General features: G+C 35.2%; 5 protein-coding genes across 6 annotated transcripts in view; 4 read left to right on the top strand and 1 right to left on the bottom strand.

Annotated features, from left to right (window-relative positions):
• LOC124634326 (peroxidase) overlaps positions 1–2,792 on the top strand; it is a 36,338-nt gene extending 33,546 nt beyond the window's left edge. Inside the window, exons 12-14 of the mRNA XM_047169863.1 lie at positions 31–493; positions 847–993; positions 1,074–2,792. Coding sequence (XP_047025819.1) covers positions 31–493; positions 847–993; positions 1,074–1,218 — 755 coding nt within the window. The 3' untranslated portion in view covers positions 1,219–2,792. The remainder of the gene's footprint in view (positions 1–30; positions 494–846; positions 994–1,073) is intronic.
• A 45-nt stretch (positions 2,793–2,837) lies between these two features.
• LOC124634325 (uncharacterized protein DDB_G0283697-like) lies at positions 2,838–6,255 on the top strand. Its single transcript, XM_047169861.1, has one exon. The coding sequence runs from the start codon at positions 2,963–2,965 to the stop codon at positions 5,567–5,569; it is 2,607 nt and encodes an 868-aa protein (XP_047025817.1). The 5' UTR covers positions 2,838–2,962; the 3' UTR covers positions 5,570–6,255.
• Positions 6,256–6,535: 280 nt separating this feature from the next.
• On the top strand, positions 6,536–7,125 carry LOC124634327 (probable prefoldin subunit 6). The gene has a single exon (XM_047169864.1). It carries the CDS (start codon positions 6,669–6,671, stop codon positions 7,035–7,037), a length of 369 nt encoding a protein of 122 aa, XP_047025820.1. The 5' UTR covers positions 6,536–6,668; the 3' UTR covers positions 7,038–7,125.
• Positions 7,126–8,521: 1,396 nt separating this feature from the next.
• Positions 8,522–15,769, bottom strand: LOC124634329 (testin). The gene is made up of 6 exons (XM_047169866.1): positions 15,542–15,769; positions 15,306–15,435; positions 11,578–11,730; positions 11,197–11,276; positions 10,727–10,885; positions 8,522–10,199 (listed from the first exon to the last, which is right to left on the bottom strand). Exons 1-6 carry the CDS (start codon positions 15,563–15,565, stop codon positions 8,598–8,600), a joined length of 2,148 nt encoding a protein of 715 aa, XP_047025822.1. The 5' UTR covers positions 15,566–15,769; the 3' UTR covers positions 8,522–8,597.
• Positions 15,770–16,093: 324 nt separating this feature from the next.
• LOC124634330 (ras-related C3 botulinum toxin substrate 1) lies at positions 16,094–20,062 on the top strand. Of its 2 annotated transcripts, none has more exons than XM_047169868.1 (6): positions 16,094–16,272; positions 16,374–16,479; positions 16,597–16,746; positions 17,338–17,420; positions 17,815–17,975; positions 18,701–20,062. In XM_047169868.1, exons 2-6 carry the CDS (start codon positions 16,427–16,429, stop codon positions 18,776–18,778), a joined length of 525 nt encoding a protein of 174 aa, XP_047025824.1. In that variant the 5' UTR covers positions 16,094–16,272; positions 16,374–16,426; the 3' UTR covers positions 18,779–20,062. The 2 variants fall into 2 exon arrangements, with proteins under 2 accessions (XP_047025824.1, XP_047025823.1); XM_047169867.1 differs by having other exon boundaries at positions 16,364–16,479.
• The last annotated feature ends 1,670 nt before the right edge of the window (positions 20,063–21,732 follow it).

The raw sequence follows: 21,732 nt of genomic DNA, 5'->3' as shown, positions 1-21,732 counted from the left end.
TTTTAACTAATGAACACTTGTTATTTCCAGCATCGAAGAGACTGTCAGACCTCATCCGTAGGCCTTACGACTTATACAGAGCCGGTGTTCTTGATGAATATGTCATGGGTCTAATGAACCAGGTCGCCCAAGCTATGGACGACTCCATCACTCAGGAAGTCACAAACCATCTCTTCAAGAAGGTCGGAGCTCGCTTCGGTATGGACTTGGTGTCATTCAACATGCAGAGAGGTCGTGAGTTCGGTATTCCCGGATACATGGAGTTCAGAAAGTTCTGCGGTCTTCCTCCGGCTGAAACCTTCCAGGACCTCTTTGGATCAATGCCTAACGCAACTGTGCAGAAATACGAGACTATCTTTGACCACCCCATCGATGTGGATCTTTGGTCCGGTGGTGTGTCTGAGCGACCTCTCCCTGGTTCTATGTTGGGGCCCACTTTTGCTTGCATCATCGCTACTCAGTTCTCTTACTCGAGACGTGGTGACAGATTTTGGTAAGTGTCAATCATAATATATCTAATATATCATAATATATCTTATTGATTTTATATTTTATTTTTATGTTGTATTATATATATATATAAATATTATGTATTGAGTATTTATGTATTGTATCATGTTTTTATTCATATCGTTTAATGACTTTCTCTTTTTTTTTTTTTGCACTACCTATTTATTTTCTCCCTTTAACCCGATGGTTGACTGGTAGAGAATGCCTTGAGGCATTAAGTCCGCCAATGTACCTTTTTTGTACATAAAGTATAAATAAATAAATAAATAAATATAATTCACGAAGTTATATTCTTAAACTGTAACATTTCTTGAACAAATGATATTTCTTTATCAGGTTTGAGCTGCCCAACCAGCCATCATCGTTCACGCCTGAGCAATTGGCTGAAGTCAGGAAAGCACGCTTAGCGCGAGTCATTTGTGATAACACGGACATCATCGACACTGTTCAGCTTTACCCATTCGTTCTGCCTGACCATGAACTGTAAGTACCTACTTTTAAAAATCGAATCGTTATAAACTGTTCAAAAATCGAATCGTTATAAACCCTTTTTCTCTTTTTAGGAACCCACGTGTACCCTGCAGAAGCGGTGTGATTCCCTCAATGGACTTCAGCAAGTGGGCCGAACCCGCGCCCTTCCACGGTGCCGGTGCCGCCAAGCAATTCGTGAGTAGCTTCTCATACGACCACTACGTGGGCAAGAAGTAGTCGCACCAGCACTTAGACTAGTGTTCACATAGATAGAGTATTGTTGTAGTCAACGGTGTAACTGTACGCTGTTCAAGCTGCGTATCCTCTCGCAAATTCTGTGATCCTAGTACCTATATGCAACGCATACTTTAGGAAACGATTTCACATTTTCATCGAATTCAGGAAAGTAGATACAGTAAAAGTTTTTTTTCAATAAGTTCTTCTTTTAAGGATGTAAGTAGTATTTGCGCAGAGGTTGCACAACTTGAATTTTTAACACTGACCACGATAGTTTTGTATACTTTTCACAATGTTTGGTCTTCACTGTATAATGTAGAGAAAGAAGGTCTTTGTTAAAATTTATCCTAGACAGTTATAGTGTATTATAAAATTAAGTATACGAAAGCACACGATAGCTTTGGTTAGATAGCTAAAAATGTAAAAATAAAATGTCTGATTAATTCCAAGCTATCCTACTTAAGTTATCGTAGTGTTCCTTCAAGTCATCTTTTAATATAAACCCTAGTTTACATTTGGTGGTTGACATTCTTCGTTCACACCAAATGTGCCAAAATAACTTCGAAGTGCAATCTATCAATCACGCATGTTAGCTTTAAGAAAACTATTTATAAATAGAATAGGAACTTTGTACAAAATCATAGATGATGGCTTAGTCGAGCTAATGTGCTTTTTATTGCCATATAATTAAGTAAATGTAGTTTTGTTCGAAAATACCTATTCACATTTTATGTAGTAATTAAATAAGCACTTGTAGAAGTAGAATTCAGTTAATGCCTTACTGGAGGTCGTCAGAACAAAATGAATGTTTGTCAATTGCCAATATTTTGCAAAGGTACAATATTCTTCAATGTAAAAGGTACCTAGTGATAATTTTCTTCATATATAACAGCCACCTCATAATAATTTTGTGTGAGGCCTCCAGAATAACCCAATTATTGCCGTAGTTAGTAGAACCTCAGTAAATCAGCTGTATTGTGTAAGTAGTATTTGATGTAGAAGAGTTTTTAAATGTTCAATCCATAAGTAATTCTCCATTTTCATCGTCAAACATTACATGAAAAATCATATGTTAAACACATAATTTTTGGTGTAGTTGACCTATATCATCTAGTCTGTCTGAAACCACGATCGTTTTAAACCCTAGGTATTTAGACATCCACATACCTACTATCAGAACAAAAGTAACTATCGAATGGTCACCCATTATTCTTATCGATATAACTTAAGGACAAAATCGCTAACGAGATATCATCAAAAAACAAAGTAGGTATTTGTCATTGCTTTATGAGGATGTTCAGAGGGTTGTAAACAGTAAACTCGCACTTATACAATAGAACGCTTGAAGTCACATGCATACAACAGTTTATATAGTCAATCAGTAGATGAATAAAATAATTAATTCGTAGCATTTTATCTTCATCAAACCCGGTGGAAATGTATATGTACCTAAATCAGTTTTGTTACTTTTTATTTATTTTTAGTGCAAGTTAATGTTTAATTTGTAATTATGCATGGTTAAGTTGTAGTAGATTGTGTAAATACAAGTATGTTGTAATAAATGTTAGCATAAAGCACTGGTTTTATTATATGCAAATACAAATACCTTATTCTTTTAAATACAAGAAACTGCACCTGTGTTCGCTAAGGTAAGTAGGATTTTGTATTTTTTTTTAATTTTACAAATATGTAGGTACCTATTTCGTATATTTTTATAATCATCGTCCATTTATTTATTTCTCAGATGACTAATGCCACGACTGCTGAAAACAATAGCACGAATTACTACGAAACCAACAAAGAAAAGTGCAACCAAACATCAAATAATGATGAGGAACTACAAAAATGTATTATCAATACGCTTCGAATACTACACGACGACTGCACTAATAATACTAGCAATAACAGTTCTGACCTGAACAGTCATTGCGCAGCCAACAATAAAATCAAATTAGAATCATTGAATAATACCAAGGAAAATGAAATTCAAGACAAAGACACAGTTTTGAAATACGTATACAAAAAAGGCGACAAAGCAGAAATTCCTATAAAAGATAAAGGTCATATCAAAAACAGCTTACGACGAAAACGAGCGACAAATGAATTACATAGCAGAAGTCCACTCCCCAGCAAGTTCCAAAAACCCATAACAGTCAATTATGAAACTTTACATGGACCTAGAGAAGTAGAACCCTTAGCTCCTCTCCGAAATACTGAAAACAAAATATTAGGAGCCGACTTAGCTGATTTTAATATTGAAACTGTTCATCAAAACACTGATGCAAACAGCAAAGAAAATATAGCCCCTAAAACCAACAACGACTCGAGTGGGGAAGTTCATTCAAATGAAGCAAGCAATGAAAGAAATAGCAACAGAAATACCCTTAGAAATACTGAAGATAGCAGAGAACGTGGAGAATATAAGAATAGAAAATCAGAAAGTGATAATGACAATAGTGGTGAAGACAGAGATTACCAAAAAAGGAAACCCACTCGAGACAGCTCTGAACGGGAAGACTATAAAACATCCAAATCTGAAAGTGATGAAAGTGGTGAACGCGGTGATTACCGAAACACGAAATCTAGTCGTGAAAACGATAATAGTGCTGAGCACACAGGTTATAAAAATAGACAATCTGGTCAATATTTAGATACCAGTGGAGAACGTAGCCACGAAAGAGGTGAAAGTGGAAACCGGGAAATAAATAAAAATGATAAATACAGACAAGATCAAGACGACAGCGGCGAACGTGGAAATTATCAAAACAAGAGAAATGGTTCCGGTGAAACTTACAGTAGTGCGGAGAGTAATGAAAATAATCGCAGACCTGTCACGAGGCCTTCCTCGCGACAAATTAATGAAGACAATTCAGATAGTGGTGAAAATAGGAAAAATGATCCCAATAGTGCTGAAAGTCAAGAAAGTGCGGAAACCGGCAACAAAAACTTGAAATCGCGTGGTAAGGATTATGCACCAAGAACAAATGAAAAGTACCTTGATAATGACAGGTCTTATGAAACACCAAATCAAGTAGGATCTCATCACAGAAAGGGCCCAGAATCATCGAATGAAAACAGTGATGAAAGCAACGAAAGTAAAGAAACTAAACTACCACAAAAGGAGGCTAACTCGGCAGATGATAGCAATCAAGCTACACCAGCTCCTATTCGTGAAATTGACTTAGATGACTTTAGCTATGAAAGGGTAAACGTAAATAAAGATGGGAAAGTTGAACCGCTGAAAGACAATCTAGAACTCGTAGATCCCAAACAAGCTGTAGAAATATTACCCCTTTCCACAGCTACACCCGACATAGTTGAAAATAATGATAGAACACTGAATTCGTTGACAGAGGGCAATGCTCCAGAAACTCCTAAGATAGAAGGAAATGAAAACAAACTAATTCAGATAGATGACGGCGAAGTTAAACCTGTTGTTGAAATAAATCCCGAGAAAGATAGCGAATCAAGTGAAGAAAATAATAAGTCAAACGTAAGTGATGAAGTTGAAAGTTTAGAATCAATTCTAGGAGTAAAGGAACCAGAAATTGTGAACGACAAACACAATGATCAAAATGACAAAATAGTTGAGCAGAAGGCAGCTCAAGATGGAGACGTAAAACAAGAATTTGAAAGAATTCCATTAAATTACAATCATGCTGAGAAAAGTAAAAATGAGAACAGTCAAACTGAAGCCCCTAAAGATGCCACAGAAGAAACGCCAAGCGATGGTACCCTAGACGTTTTTATACCTGATATCAAATATGACGAGCATTTAAAAATAAAGTTTGATGATGTATCTATTAAGTTACCGGACATCAAGTTGCCAGATGATATTTTAGCATACACTAGAGATGGTTCTCCATATGGTCATGATGATGACGATTATGACAACAAGCAAAATAATGATGATGTTTCTAGTTATAAACCAAGTTACTACCGTAATTACGCCGATAGAGGAAAATCACAAGAAAATAAAAATGCTAAAGAAGATGACGATGATTCAGATGATCATAATGATGATCACGCACCTCGTTATTACGGATACCATGGTGACGATGAGGAAAAACAACAATATAAAAAGAAGGACGCAGAAGCGAACGAAGCAGACGAAGAAAGTGATGAAGACGAAGATTTGTACGAAAAGTTTGTTCGTGAACGATTTGGCAAACGAGGCACATTTGAGAAAAGGTCTGAAAAATTAGAAGCTATGAACCCTGTTAATCCTGAATTGTATAAAACTATCAAACATATTCTTAAAAAGACTGCAGATATTGACGAGCAAGCCAAAAAGAGTGGAGATCCCAACGCAGGTTACATGTGGACTCTTGAGTATGGAGAAAAGTTGTAATGTTACACTGCATAATTTTAATTACGCTATAAGTTATGCATAAAATAAAATAATGTTATATAAATAATTTTATAATTTTTTGATAGTCTGATAGCGTTTAAGTAGTAGTGAAATAGGTATTCAGCGTGTAAAAATTAGACACCGCATTTAAACAATATTGGTAGGTTGTACCACAGAAATGGCTTCAATGCACAGCAGTTATTTTGACGAGAAAGCTTATTAATTAAGTATATCAAAACGTATTATGGAAATTCGGTAATCAAACAAGAGTTCCGCCAATCATGTTCCCGGGACCGTGTCTTCATATCGATGTATGTAGAAATCATCACCCACAATGGATGTAAATTAAAGCAAAAAGCGCATTACATCAAAGCTCTTGTATAAAACAAATGTAGCTAATGTAGGATCTCATGTGATGACTTATTTTAAGTAAATACCGATTTATTTAAATAAAATATTTTTCTTTCTATATTTAACTTTTTTACTTTCTGTATCCTCATCCCATCCTCCACAGCACAACAGTGGAGTGAGTACCTCCGCGTGGAGAGACTACATAAGTTAGTATAATGTCCACTACATTCACACAATTCCAAACAAAAAGCGATAGTCCAAAGGGGTAGTATATTGAGGATAGTATATAGTATTATAAGCAGAAAATTTTATCTATGGCTGGAGTATCTTGCATTAATCTGAGACCCAAAGAGAATAGGAGAACAAAGAGGAGAACCACATCCACTAACGTATTTCAAAAAAATCTTCCGTTTAGTGCCAGCTTATACGGGAGAATGTAGCATATTAAAAAAATAAATAATTTATTGGTTAGTGTAGTTTCATTCTTATAAGAAATATCTTTAAACTAAATAATAATTGCATGTGTATATTACATACACGAGGTTATAAAATATTATTAAAGAGTTTTGTGTGGTCTGCCTAATTTAATGGGAAAACTAAACGTACTCAAATGTCAAAATTATAACCTCACTTCACTTCTCTTCAAAAATAGATTTTGTGAGGCAATCGTGATTTGGATAGCAGAATTATAATAAAAAATAGCTTATTCCATTTACCAGATACATAGTGCATAAAACTTTTTGCTACAATGACTGAGGAAATCCAAAGAAAAATGCAGAAAGAGCTGGAACTGTTGAGTGGTATACAAAAAGAATACCGTAAGGCGGTCGCTCAGAAACAACAATTAGATAGTCAGTTAAATGAAAATAAGGCTGTTAAAGAAGAATTATCACTATTGAAGAAAGATGCGGAAGTATACAAACTTATTGGGCCCGTGCTCGTGAAGCAGGACCCAGAAGAAGCTAATCAAAACGTCGCAAAGCGTATGGAGTACATCAGCAAAGAGATCAAAAGAACAGATGACCACATATCTGCGTTAGAAAACAAACAGGAAGCCCTTCAAGAAAACCTGACGAAGTTAAAGAATGATATAAATAAACTCAAGTTAAAGGCTTAGTTCTTATACCTCAAGAAAACGCTTCAGTTTGCAATTAATTACTTTTGCATTGTGTATTTAACTAATTATACTATACTTTTAATACCTATTGCTGTTATTTTTCTTGTAAATTTAATTCCTGTAATACAACAGTATTCTAAGAACAGTGTATTCTGAAGAAAAAATGTAGACCCTGGTAGGCCATTGAAATGAGTCATGATTCCGATCAGACAATGACTTATGTAGTGGATTATAACTTTTCCCAACATCAATATAAACTTGGCTACTTTATTTCACAGGAATTCTTATTATTGAACACTTGCTTGCTATTTCACTCAAAAAACCTCTCAACCTCTTAATTAGTTTTTGCATAATACATCTTTTTAAGTATAGTCAGAGATGTCATAAAATTGTAAGGAATTTTAATAAGAAATATTTTAACTTTTGTGCTAAGTATTAATTATTATAAAAGTAGTATAGGAAGGGTACGAAAATGAATAAAACATGCATGTATACTCTAATCTTTATTAATTGTATATCATCCAAAAATAATACATATTTTATGGCACTTTTATCCTGCTGTGCCCAATAATACTAAATATAAATATATTTCTTATGCTGTAATCAAAATTTTTAAGAAACAGTTGCTTAGTATAGAGCTCCCTTTTCGTTTAAAATTATCACAATTTAATAATAAGACTAACTTACACTTGGCTCTTACTTTCTAATGTAATAAACTAAAATTTTGGAATTGAATAACATCAAAATAAATTATTATTAGAAAAAATATGTTTTATTTATATTCCTAAATATCTTATTTCAAAGCAATGAAAAATATATAAGGTGCTTTAATATTACCTGCCAGGACTTGAATGGGGGGTATTATTGCGTTTATAGATTACAATAGTGAAGAAATTTTATACCCCGGAACAGTCAATTCAATTTGACACATTAAACAAGTTAAATTAATATTGGCTCTATTCTGCATAACGTGGTTCACAAATTATGCGCGTAGTGTCGCTTCGTCAATCAAAACAACTGCTATCTCTTTCTATCTGTTCTGCACGAGTGGCAACGCGCAACTCTACTGGATGGTTTTAAACGAATAAATTAAGTCAAATTTATACGTATTATTTTTTGTGTGAAAAAAAAATGACAAATAATCAATTATTTATCCTTACTATTATATTCTATAAACGCAATACTACCCCCCATTTAAGTCCTGGCAGGTAATATTAAAGCACCTTATATAATATAATTACGCCCTAACTGAAACTGCGTTGGAATGCTTTATAATTAATCTAAGAAATACGTCATAAAAGTAAATGGTCCCAAAATTGGAGGAACATTAATTTCTTAAATCACAACAATATACATAGGCACATTGTAACTACAAGTCTTTTACGTGAATTACTATTCAATATAGAGAGACATATATCTTTCTAAAAATCTGTTAGTGTATATAAATATATATACTGTAAAATGTATACTTATATAAAAAACCCTTTATATAAAAATATTATAATTGGCATCTAGGGACAAAATATACTCTTTGCATTACACAAACAACTTACATTACATTTACTTAATTCTGCTCTGAACACATGGCACGCTACAAAATGGCATCTCTTGTTTGACGACAAAGCGTCCGCTTAACAGGCTCTTTCCGCACATACGGCCTGAACATATAAAGCAATCTGCGTGCCAGTGCATGTTGCCCCACGATACTCCCTGCTGCTCCGGCCCTATGACCCCACTGCAAGCGCGACAACGCTCTGCATAGAACTGGTCATAACATTGCAAACAAATCGGTAGACCCGTCTTATCATCGGGGACGTACTTTTTCCCGCCAAGCGGAGCATCGCAGTGATAACAGCAGAAATGTTGTACATGGAACGCCCTTCCTTCCGCAGCTGTATACGGACGGGTAAATATCAGCTCGTCACATCCTGCGCAACGGGGAATCTCCAAAACATCGGCCAAATCTCTAGCGCAGTAAATCTCGCCTTTGTAGAAGAAGTACACAAGATCGGCGAGTAACTCGTTACATTTGCTGCATGTGAAGCACTGAGGATGCCAGATGGCCTCGTGTCCAGCCCTCTCTGCCTTCACCGCGACTTCGCCCGCGAACATCGACTTATTACAGCGCTGGCAGGGAACTCCTTCATTGTACAGCTTCCTGTTGAACTCCACCTCAGCAGGACTGAGCGACAAGTCTGCAAGCTGGTCAATAATCTGCTCAGTACCTTCACCATAGTTCTGTGGGAGTGCCAGATAATCGGCATTTTCTCCAACAGGGTGAATATTGTCAACAGGCTGGTTGTTCCAGTCTGGTACTGGTGGTGGAGGGACAGCACCGGGATATGTGCTATAGTTTGGCAGAGGTGGAGGTGGGAGGTCATCTTCGGAGTGACTTCTAAGGTACTCTCGCAGAGGCGCAGTCTGTTGTGGTTCCACCTGATTTATAGGCTTAGTGACAGTAGAGTACTGCGGATTGATCTTTGTAGAGCAGAGAGTACCGCTGTGTTCAGGAGTCACAGGTTCATGTTTCCAGCTCCAAATCTCTCCATTCGGCGCAAATATAGTGCCCTTCTGTATTCTGCTATCTAGCATTTTAGCTGTACCCATTACGTTGTTATTGCTGTTAGACCATAAGTCTGGCATGATTTGGGCGCCAAGGGATTTGCTGGAGAACTCAGTGGTTTCATCCTTGAACTGAGCATTATTGTTGTACTCTTCGCGGAAGAGCTTGATTGGTTGCAGATAAACGTCATTAGTAACAGGCATGTTCAAGTCCTCCAAGTTCTTAAACAGTTTATCGTAAACAGGACCATGTTCAACTGCGCTCTTAATTCTGTCCGATTCAATGCGCATCACATGGAGTTTGTCTTTGACGATACGACTCAGTATAGGACTGGACTTGTAATCTGGAAGATTAGCGGCACTGCTCACGACATTTCCTTGTGTATCTAAGACCAACTTTTTGTCGGAAGCATTTTTAGGCACGATATTGTATTTGACTCCTCGAGATACGTTGGATATTTTAAGAGGCAAGGCATAGGATTTTGTTGCGGAATGGGTTTTGCTGCTTTCGACTGAGAAGACATCTCCATTTTGCAGAGGTCCCACTCTGACGACGTTACCCATACCCACGACATGATCTTTGATGCGAGTAATGTATTCCTGGGAAAAAAAAAACATAAGTCAATTTATCTACTTAATTACAAATTATATATAGATATAGTATACAAAAATATATGATAGGTAGTACCTATACTATGATTTAATAAGGGTAAGTAAGGCGCACTATCACTGCTTTATCACCGGCAGTCTGACCTAAATTGAATGACGTAACTGTCTATGCAACTCGGGTTAATATGCATGATGCCCTTTTGCATAAAATGTGCAGTTGACTCTATGACACAGTACCAGGAACATTTCTAAAACATTGTATAATTAAACAAGACAATAGAAAATAAAGTCTTTTGCAAAAAAACAGCCACCTATGAAAATTTTGGATTTAAGAACTTTTTATATGTTTCAAAAGCTTTTTAATGACTGGAATATATAAAAGTGTACATGACTCTCCAAAATTCCCAAATTCGACAACAACAACGAATACTTACTATTTATAGAACAAATTATATTAGGCAAGATAAGATATCAGTCATAATCCGGTTCAAATAAATATCAAAGGAGGTTTGACTCACAGTGTGTTCTGACTTCTCAAAGTCACTGGCATGTTGTCTGACATCTGGAGCGACATCGTGAGGTGGTAGTTGCGTCCGCAGTTGAGCGCGACGACGCCGGGCCGCTTCCGAACCGGATACTGGGGCCAAGGAGCCCAGGCATGACATATACTCTGATACCTGGTGAATAGAAAAATAAAAAAGGTTTTCACAATAACGATTCTAGTGCCCAGTAGGTAAGACGGGCCAGGTATCTGTTGAGATAATTCAAAGATGGAATGAGAGACATTAAGAAGTTCTAGCAATGGAGGTTCTGTTTAAGATGATGGTTATTAGAACAACAATGGTCTATGTGTTTATTACTGTTCATAATATGAATTTAAATGAAAGATTCTTCTGTGATGAATAACTGTGGTATTCCAGTTGTCCACATAAAGGTGAAGGCAGGTTGGGTAGAAAATAAAGGAAAACACAAAATGTGTATAACTTACCAACTCTGTAGATGCATTTGGAGGCACCCAATCAAGTTTCACAGGTTTGTCTGTTACTCCTCGAATTTTTATCAGTGGTACTGAAAAAAATACCATTTTAAAGTTAGTCTAAAGTCTTGTAGGTATCTTATCAAGTTACAGCTCAACCTTGTCCGTTTAATCAGCTTGTAATAGATTAAAAGGGCTCTTGAAAATATCATGGTCAAGGGTGTGTGACCTTGTTAATATCTTTGATTTATAGAATAATATGCATAAGAAGCACACAGGATTTTCTTAACTAGCTACTGCTAAACTCACATAGCCTTTATAACATATTCAAGCACACAAGCAGACACTTTACTAGTATACGTAGATAAAAATATGCAAAGAGGTCATACTCACATGAAGCCTTTTTCGGCCTAGCAGTGCCAAGAAGCTCAAACTGTGCCCATCCCGATAGGTCATCATCTTGTACATCATGGACATCTTTGCTGCAATGACAGGAGCGGCACACCTTCCTCCAGAAGTGTAGGTCTAGGCCAGGACATGATGGTCCTGTATAACCAGAGTAAAAAAATTAATAAACTTATAAATTCAAATAAAGAATCAAAATAGTTTATTTATGCAGAAGGTTGCATCATTTATTTATTTAAATGTTTATTCTTAGATAACCTTAAACTAAAAACAGACAGGAGTGAGCCACAAATTAAGTGGTACTTGTATCTTGTGGAGTTTTATTTATAGAACAATATTGTTATACTGCTATCACCTCTGACTCACTTTTTGAAAAGTATAGATACACCTGAACCTTATCATCTCCCATATAATAAAACCATGGTGAAAATAAATAAGCTGATTTTATTGGTGTGCGAAGAAGTTTCCTCAGGATGTAGACAAAACTACCAGAAATGTCTAGTACTGATATTATTTAAAAAAAAAAAAAAAAAACTGGATTTGTTAGGTACACTAAAGTACACTTATGACCTAAAATACTGAAATTTTTTTATGAAACTATAGGTGTCTGTGGTGGAGTGAATTGTTTGTATCTAGACACACGGCAGTGTGTCCGCCAAGTTCGAGCAAAAAAAAGCGACACACCGGCCATGGGTTATATTACAGGAACCATTTCGGGCCAAATTCGACCCCCCTATAACTCAAAATATATTTTATTTACGCATATCAAATTTCTAGTATCTGTTGAGACCCCCTCACTTATCTAAAATACAAAATTTCATTAAAATACCCATTGTAGGTCTTGAGATATTGACGTCAGAAAATCGCTATTTTTACTATACACTCACTGACTGACTGACTGACTCACTCATCAAAAACCTAGACCACTTCCAATGGTCGTATTGACTTGAAATTTGGCATTGAGGTAGGTCTTTATGTCAAGGTAAAGGGAAAAATCTGAAAATGGCCAAGTGTGAGTCAGTTTCAAAATAAAGAAGGTGTTTTATACCCGGTGTAAATTTGTACCCCTAAGGAACTAAAACGAACTAAAGGACAATGCCAGGGTGTGGGCTCAAAGTTTGCCCAGCAGTGGGAGTAGTTCCAGCTGGTTCCATAGTGCACTCTGAACACGAAATCCAAATATTTTGGAAATCGGTCCCAGAGGTCCCGAGAAAAACCGGTTCTAATGTTAAACTTGAACAGTCACTTTATGAAGCCCAAGCCATTTGTACAGAAGTGGGAATGGTTAGAATAGGTTCTTTACTTCACTGTTATCACGAAATCCAAATATTTTGGAAATCGGTCCCAGAAGTCCCGAGAAAAACTGGTTCTAATGTCAAACTTGAACAGTCACTTTATAAAGCCCAAGCCATTTGCCTAGTAGTGGGAATGGTTAGAATAGGTTCTTTACTTCACTGTTAATACGAAATCCAAATATTTTAGAAATCGGTCCCAGAGGTCCCGAGAAAAACCGGTTCCAATGTTCAACTTGAACAGTCACTTTATAAAGCCTAAGCCATTTGCGCAGTAGTGGGAATGGTTAAAATAGGTTCTTTACTTCACTCTTAAGACGGAATCCAAATATTTTTGAAATCGGTCCCAGAGGTCCCGAGAAAACCCGGTTCTAATGTTAGCCAGCCATTGTTAACAAGCCATTTTAAGCAGCCACAAACCTAACAACCTCTTTTCTTGAAATAACATTCAGATAGTTAGTGGTTTCACTGTTAACAGGATAAAAAAACAGAAATAGACGTTTGAAGGTAATTGTTGTTTCTCTTGCTTTTCAGTCTCTATCTACCACAATCAGTCCTAAGTTCGAGTAGCGTCATGCAATTAATATCCGTAATGGCAATGGAAAAATCTTATCAAGACGAATAAAATAAGCTCAAACACGAGGTAGTAAATAGATACCGTTGAGGAGTTCCCTCGTCTCACTGTCGTCTCCATCGTCAGGTCAGGTCTTAACCTCCACAGTTTTGTGGTGTCGGAGACATATACCCGAATGACAAGTTTTTATTCGATATGTGATTACAATTTCCGAGATTTCCCTATTGTTTTAAGGTTTCTATCACCAGACCCTGGACCCTGGAACTATTTGGAAAGTAAATCCTTTTAAACAATAAAATGATTGTTTAAATCGGTTGGTAAACGACGGAGTTATGCACGTACTTACGTGAAAAGAATACAAACGAACTGAGAAACTCCTCCATTTTTTGAAGTCGGTAAAAAAAATATCGTTCAATACCTCGTATTTGTCGATTAATATTATAATGCATTTCAATTAAGGTAATAAAAGTGCAATAGTTAAGAGTTCGTAACTTGGCAAGTTTTAATAGAAAATTATATACTTGATTCATTGCGTTTAGTAGGTTTATAACAAGGTGTGTGAAAACTTGCCAAGTAACACCATTAAAAAGTAACTATTTTTAACTGAGGTATGTGTATGGAACTTGGTACTTATTCAGATCTCACTTCTTTTATAGGCGAAGCATTCCCATATTATCGAACTTGGCAGCCTTTCACATTTTTGTTTTGGGTGGGATATAGATAATATAGAATATTGGCAGTCGTTACGGGTAGTGAGAAGCCAGTAAGTCTGATACCAGTCTAACCAAGGGGTATCGGGTTGCCCGGGTAACTGGGTTGAGGAGGTCAGATAGGCAGTCGCTTCTCGTAAAGCACTGGTACTCAGCTGAATCCGGTTAGACTGGAAGCCGACCCCAACATAGTTGGGAAAAGGCTCGGAGGATGATGATAGATAATATGGAAAGACTTTTCATGAGTAATGATGCCTGAAACCATATAGTTAGTCACGTGAAATATCGAACAAAATAATGTCTTAAGGTACATATTGAAAGCCAGTTGTTGACTACAACAGCTGCAATACTTCTTTGTATGTCATCATCATCATCTCAGCCATAGGATGTCCACTGCTGAACATAGGCCTCCCCCTTTGTATGTATTTATATGAAATTGTTTCAGATCAAAACAGCAGCAATATGCACAGTCACCCTCAGATATCAACCATTTTCATGCAGTCACCACATCTTCGGTAGGCAGTTGCAATCAGCAACTCCCTTCCAAAAAGTACCTTATCACACACAAAATATTCTATAATTCTTAGAAAAGATTTATTGTAATGGTTTCACTATTATAAAAATTTCTTATGGTTTTAACAATGGCCAGAAGTATATAAAATAAGTCATTAGGGAAATTCCTCATTCATATAGACATGAATCACTTAGGAAAATTATTAATAAATATACAAAATCTTCCAGGAACACAATTATAAATAAAAGATACATTATTCCTTATTTATAATAATTCCTGAGAGGGTGAATCATTTAAATAAATAGGGAATTTTACTAAAGTATTTTAAATTAATGTAGGAATTAGTATGAAATAACACGTGGTTTCTTAGAAATATTAATGTTCATTCATTAAATTCCAGACACACTCATACATTGGCTAAATCCGTTAAACGCGTGCACCTTACACAATGATAACGTTTGCATTGTTTTATTAATGACGTCATTTCTGCTGTAAATAGGATGTTCGAATCTAATGTTTATTGGCAAATATCTCCATTTAAGAAACCAACAACCTGCTGTAAGACGTAACTGCTTTTATATTGAATACTTTTTAAGTAAAAAGTATAATTAATAAATATTCTTTACCGCAAGAGTTGCAAGGCGCACCGGCTCCACTATCATGCCCAAGTCGCGCTTTGCTTAACTTTTCCCTCTGACTTTCTAGCTTCGACAGCCAAGCTGGTGCTTCCGGAGTCTCCACACAAGAGCCACTCATCTAAAAACCACGTTTTATGTTATCAATTATTGTTATCACTAAGTACAAATGGTAATCCACAAAGTTTGAAGCACCCAAGCACAAAGTTTCATAACTTTTTATTTACCTTTTTATCCTGAAACTTAGACATTATACTGGTTTTCTCCCTCTATGACATGAGTCTAGCTAAGCAAAAAATTATATTAACTAAACAGTCACACAACCAAAAGCCAGCGGAAAAACTAGATAAATATTAAAGCTTCCGAATCAGTGTTGAACAATAGATAATAATATCATGACATCATGACGTACGTGACTGACAGCACTATTATAAGTTTTACAACTCAAAAATTATCGATAGAAAAATAAATAAATTGCAAGGAATAGAAGCGAAAATCACATTATACACAATTTATAAAAACATATGAATTGTTAGTTCATGATTAAATAACTTATTTATCAACTCTGAAAGTAATCAACTTGAATGCGATAAAATTACGAGGTAGACACTTAAGTTATGCCAACACTCATTAAAGAAATACCCTAATTACTCATTTTAATTAGTCATGCAAAGTTTCTTAATTGTGACAAGTGATTAACTAATGTGTCGCTTAAGCAGAACTACTAAATAAATTATTGCATATAAATGAACGCAACATCATCCGTCAACTCAGTTCAATTTATTATCTGTAGCTCTTCCGTAAATGTCCCCATCCATCTTTCAATGCGTTTCCTATTCTAATTCGATGTAAAATTTTGAAAAACTTGCCCTTCTATAAATAGTTTGTCAGTGCTTCAACTCTTTGTTGTTCGTGTAGTGTTTGTAATTCAAAAGAAGTGAAAAAAACTTTTTATACGGTAATAATATCTGATTGTTTTCAACATACGTTTCGGTTTTACAATGAGTCATAGGTTTGCCTTTATTTATCAATAATATTCTCTTCCATAGATGTCATCAGGAAGGCCGATCAAATGTGTGGTCGTCGGAGATGGTACTGTCGGTAAAACTTGTATGTTAATATCGTACACTACAGACAGTTTTCCTGGGGAATATGTACCTACAGTGTAAGTTATATTCACGTTGTATTGGAAGTTCTAAATAGTGTTTAAGCCCTAATTCTACAAGTGATTGTGAAGTTAGAGATATCCCACATAATTTTACCATGACTGTAATAATTCCAGATTTGACAATTATTCAGCACCTATGGTTGTGGATGGAGTAGCAGTATCTCTAGGACTGTGGGATACTGCTGGCCAAGAAGACTATGACAGACTTAGACCATTAAGTTATCCACAAACAGATGTCTTCCTCATATGCTTCAGTGTAACAAGGTATGTAGTCACTAGTGGTCAGTTCACTGTAATTCTCTGAATGGAATGTGTTAACATATAACAATGAACAAAGAGGGGTCTTCATAGGCTCAAAGTTCTTCTATTAAACATCAAACAATAACCATGCAATTCTAAGTAATGGCTGCAGAAAGAAGATCCGGAAATAACCTCCATGTGACTAAATAATGAAGAATGTTAAATGCTTTTAATTACTCTACTTCTTCTAATTAATAGAGCCACCACAATGGACACATTGAAACTTCAGAGAATAGGGACAATATTGAGTGTCTCCAATAATACCAAGTCTAAAATTCTGAACTGGTTTCTACCGGTTCTACCTCTAGCCACTAATAGCCTAATAGGCATTATCCTCCTACTTAACTTGTTCTGTTGAAGTCACTCGGTATGCTTCAAATTATCCTGTAAAATTCCATTGATAAGCATACATTTACACTAAGTCTGCCCGGTAGGAAATAGAACTCATTTAAATGCTTAATGTATGCAGAACTGGTTCTAGAGTATATGAATATTATTTATTTATAGAATAGACTAAAAGGTGATATGTTTATGTAATTTTTTGTGTTATTTTAGCCCATCATCTTATGAAAATGTGACTTCAAAGTGGTATCCTGAGATAAAGCATCACTGTCCTGATGCTCCCATAATATTGGTTGGTGAGTAAAAACAATTTGTTATAAAACATGGTCTATTTATTTAACAGTAATTTTTTAACCAAGCAATTATATCTTTAGGTAGCTATGTTTTTAGTTGCTATGTTATGTTATCAAATGAATTATGATAATTGATTTATCACTGATTAATTCATTAGTTTTATCTAATTACTTAAATACTTTTAATCACAGGTTAATGTTACTATGAGTGAAATAGATTAGCAAATCATGAGCATTAATTTATTGCTATAATTATCACTAATTTATTTTAAAAAAATATTTGTATGATAGAAATGTGAAAACTAAATCCTTCATAATGTCTCTTTTCTGTTAGACTTGTTTGTTACTTTCAGTCCACCACATAAACAAGTAAATTAAAAAAGCTTTCTAATTATAGGTACAAAGATTGATTTGAGGGATGATCGTGAGACCCTCAGTTTGCTGTCGGAACAAGGAATGTCGCCTTTGAAAAGGGAACAAGGTCAGAAGCTGGCCAACAAAATTAGAGCCGTTAAATATATGGAATGCTCTGCATTGACTCAGCGTGGACTCAAACAAGTATGTTAAATTGATTTTACTACTACGTACATTAAAAAAAAAGTGATGGTGGAAACCTGGAATATTAAGACTGAAATCACCAACCCGCATTGAGCAAGCCTGGTGATTAATGCTCAATCCTTCTCCGTGTGAGAGGAGGCCTGTGCCCAGCATTGGGACGATAAATAGGCTGTAATGATGATAATGACTTGTACATTACAGTAGGCATGTAACTAAAAGTCAACAATCTTGATATAACTTTTCTTACTTATAAAATCAGTTTAAAACATGGCAAAAAGTTAATGTACATACAATAATAACTATTACTAAATGTATTCAATTATCATTTTAAGCAGTAGTATATTTGTTTAATATGCATTTACGCTAAAGTCATACCAAGAAGGGTTACCTTTAGTTACGTGCTTGCTCAAATGAAGTATAGGTATTTCCGTTGCATACAAATTACATAATTATAACATATTGAATTGGTAATGTCCTGTAGTTTACAGCTTTATAAGCCAAGATCCTTTCTTAATGTAGATTCCTGCAGAATGTAGTTGTACTAAGAATTGTAATACTAGTGCTGAAGGAATTGATGAAAGGCCATGGAAATCTATTCAAAGAGAAACTTTTATGTTCCTTTATGTTCTCACCATGGACACACACAATACTATTCCATGTCATGATATTTTCTTAGGAGATAGTTGGTATAGTTTTTATATTTGCATTTTTTCTTTGCCATGCAGGTGTTTGATGAAGCTGTGCGCGCAGTATTAAGACCTGAACCGCAGAAGAGACATCAGCGGAAGTGTTTAATTATGTAAATAAGACTCCATGACAAATTCGACAATTATACATGCAGAAATCTCGCGACGACAGTAATAATGTGTTTCTATACCAGTATGCTCTTCCAATGTAACAAACAACTGATTTTTTTTAAAGAATATTGAACAAAATTACAGTAAATGCATCCCAATAAGTGCCATAAAACACATTCTCCATACTGCATAGTGATACTACAAATGTTAATAATTGTATCTGGATCATCACACAACTATTTTTATTTATATTTTCTGCTTATATTTAAGCATATGAAAATGCCAAAGATTTTATAAATAGATGTAAGACTCAGTATATTATTTAGTATGTTTTGTAAAGAAATCTTCAATGGTTAGAAACAAATTGTTACTGTTATGTAAAATGACTATAATGTTATTTTTGTATATGCAACTGGACCTCAATATTCGAAGTTTTGAAATATATTCTTATGCAACTTGTGAATAACGACTGACCGTAGATGCTAGTTTTAACATACTCAATTTAAACTCGAATTAGTTGCAGATATTTAAGCATTTATTATCCAGTGAATGATGTATTGGTTAAGCGGTATTTTATTTAGATATATTAATATTATTAATATCCATGCTTATAATAATTAGTAGGTTTGCTTTATTCTGGTTGAATAAAGTGTTATGGATTCATGCTGGTTCTCATAAGCTAACAATTTGTAAAGGCAATAGCATATGAATTTTTATAGCCATGTATTACATACGTAATATAAGTCTGACAATTCTCATACCGTATCGGCAGCTGAAATGACTGTTGTAAGCTTAGTGGTGGTGAAATTTACTCTTATCGCCATTATTTTTCTGATTCTTTTCAATTTTCTTAACTTACTTATTTAATTATATTATTTCGAATAATGTTTGTGATTAGACAAAGTGTGTTTATAGTGATTTATTAGGGCGAAATATTTTTGTATGTGGAAATCTTAGATTTAAGGAATATAATGCATTTAAAAAGTACTAATTTCGCAACGAAAGTTGAGCACAACAAGTCGCATGCAATGTCTCATGCATACAAACAAGGAAGTAGTATAAGAGCTGATGTTTGCTTATTCTCAGTCCTCACAAATGAGGACAAAAGCGGCATTTCAGAACGAAAGATAATGTTGTGCGTGTTGATAACTGCACCATCAATTATTGATATTATTTGTAGACTGCTTTGATTTACATGTAAAGCTTCAAAAATAATTCGTGTATATACCTATTTATGTAAGAGCTAAATGAAACTTGTGTATTATGCACTTCATAAATTATTGAACTTTATGTTGATGTTTTATTTTATATCCACCCCCTAAAAGTTCTAATAAAGTAACAGTGCTATACTACATGATATCTAGGTATACTAATACAATAATAAAGAGGAAACATTTTTTGTTTGTTTGTAGTTTTGAGGCTACAACGGATTTGATAAATTCTTTCACTGTTGGAAAGCTACACTCTTTCTGAGTAACATCGGCTATATTTTATCCCGGTAGGGGCAGAAGTTCTCACGGGACGCGAGTGAAGCCGCGAAAAAACGGGTATTATACTATAAAAGGTTGTTATGTAGATATTTTTCCACATATACATATAATTAAATAGCTCACTCAGGCTTCACGCTAGTTTTTACCGGGTGCAGGAAGCGGTATCCGGGTGGAAACGTTGGCGGAAGTTAGGCATTTATTTTGCAATAAAAATGAGAATGTATGTGAAGAAATATCTACCTAACAAGGTGCATCTAGCTAGACAAATGCAACAAAATAAGGTTCACAAAAAAGGGTAATATTGTAAGGTATGGTCAGCAACACGTCCACAGACAGTCGTTTGCATATGCAAGTTTACCTACTAAAGTACATATTCATGGTGTTTAAATCTTGTTTTTTTTAACGACATCAAAAATCATCAAATGATTCCCATCATCCCCATCCATGTACTCCCTTTATATACTTCTTTGTGTACTCCCTTTATATACTTCCTTATGTACTCCCTTTATATACTTCTTTGTGTACTCCCTTTATGTACTTCCTTATGTACATAAGGAACATTTCCTTATGTTCCTTATGTCCCTTTACATACTTCTTTGTGTACTCCCTTTATATACTTCCTTATGTACTTCGTTATATACTTCCTTATGTACTTCGTTATATACTTCCTTATGTACTCCCTTTATATACTTCTTTGTGTACTCCCTTTATATACTTCCTTATGTACTCCCTTTACATACTTCCTTGTGCACTCCCTTATGTACTTCGTTATATACTTTCTTTATATATGTTATGGACCATGTGATTAATTCGGGCATTATTAATAATGCCCGAGCATTATGAATAATGTCTAGCTTTATCGGGCCAAGTGATTAATAACTATCTTAACTTCATTATTTATCACATTGCACGGGCATTATTATATTGCTACATGACAGTTGGGCAATTTGATAATAAAGCAAAAAATTGAAGTTAGTGACGAAAACGTATCCCACGTAACAGTTGCCCGGGTAACTGGGTTGAGGAGGTCAGATAGGGCAGTCGCTCCTTGTAAAGGACTGGTACCACGGAGGAGAAAAGACTAGCGGAGATGCCCTAACGCAGGTAGGTCACGCGCCTTCAAGTAGGTCAAATACGTCACGACTACGTCACGGCAGGCGTGGCTGGACACCGCCCATATGCCGTCCTTCACACTAACTAACTGACATCTTGTCATAGTTGTATTTTTACCACAATTTCAACAGATTTTATTTGTTACTCGATTAAAACGATGAAATGCGCTATCATTAATTGTAGAAATTGCTCAGGATCCAAACTCAAACATACCATAGGATAACATTTCACGTGTAATTAATATTTTAACTTTAAAACATATTTTTTGCTAGAGACATCTGTCGTCGAATAGCTGCATTTCTAGAACCTCTAAGTGAATTTGTATTATTTTCGTATGAATCTTGAATCAATGTACAT

The sequence above is a fragment of the Helicoverpa zea genome, chromosome 11 (genome assembly GCF_022581195.2).
Source record: "Helicoverpa zea isolate HzStark_Cry1AcR chromosome 11, ilHelZeax1.1, whole genome shotgun sequence".
In the NCBI taxonomy this organism is placed as follows: Eukaryota; Metazoa; Arthropoda; class Insecta; order Lepidoptera; family Noctuidae; genus Helicoverpa; species Helicoverpa zea.
This window is presented reverse-complemented; position numbering and strand designations above follow the sequence as displayed.

What these genes read in the sequence shown, in the direction of transcription:
- LOC124634327 (XM_047169864.1), top strand. Translation starts at nt 6,669, where the DNA reads ATGACTGAGGAAATCCAAAGAAAAATGCAGAAAGAGCTGGAACTGTTG.
- LOC124634329 (XM_047169866.1), bottom strand. Translation starts at nt 15,565, where the DNA reads ATGTCTAAGTTTCAGGATAAAAAG. An exon ending in CTAAGTTTCAGGATAAAAAG is followed by an intron (nt 15,436 to 15,541) that starts GTAAATAAAAAG and finishes CGTGGTTTTTAG; the next exon opens with ATGAGTGGCTCTTGTGTGGA. An exon ending in TGCGCCTTGCAACTCTTGCG is followed by an intron (nt 11,731 to 15,305) that starts GTAAAGAATATT and finishes CTGGTTATACAG; the next exon opens with GACCATCATGTCCTGGCCTA.
- LOC124634330 (XM_047169867.1), top strand. Translation starts at nt 16,364, where the DNA reads ATGTCATCAGGAAGGCCGATCAAATGTGTGGTCGTCGGAGATGGTACT. An exon ending in ATATGCTTCAGTGTAACAAG is followed by an intron (nt 16,747 to 17,337) that starts GTATGTAGTCAC and finishes GTGTTATTTTAG; the next exon opens with CCCATCATCTTATGAAAATG. An exon ending in CTCAGCGTGGACTCAAACAA is followed by an intron (nt 17,976 to 18,700) that starts GTATGTTAAATT and finishes TTTGCCATGCAG; the next exon opens with GTGTTTGATGAAGCTGTGCG.
- LOC124634325 (XM_047169861.1), top strand. Translation starts at nt 2,963, where the DNA reads ATGACTAATGCCACGACTGCTGAAAACAATAGCACGAATTACTACGAA.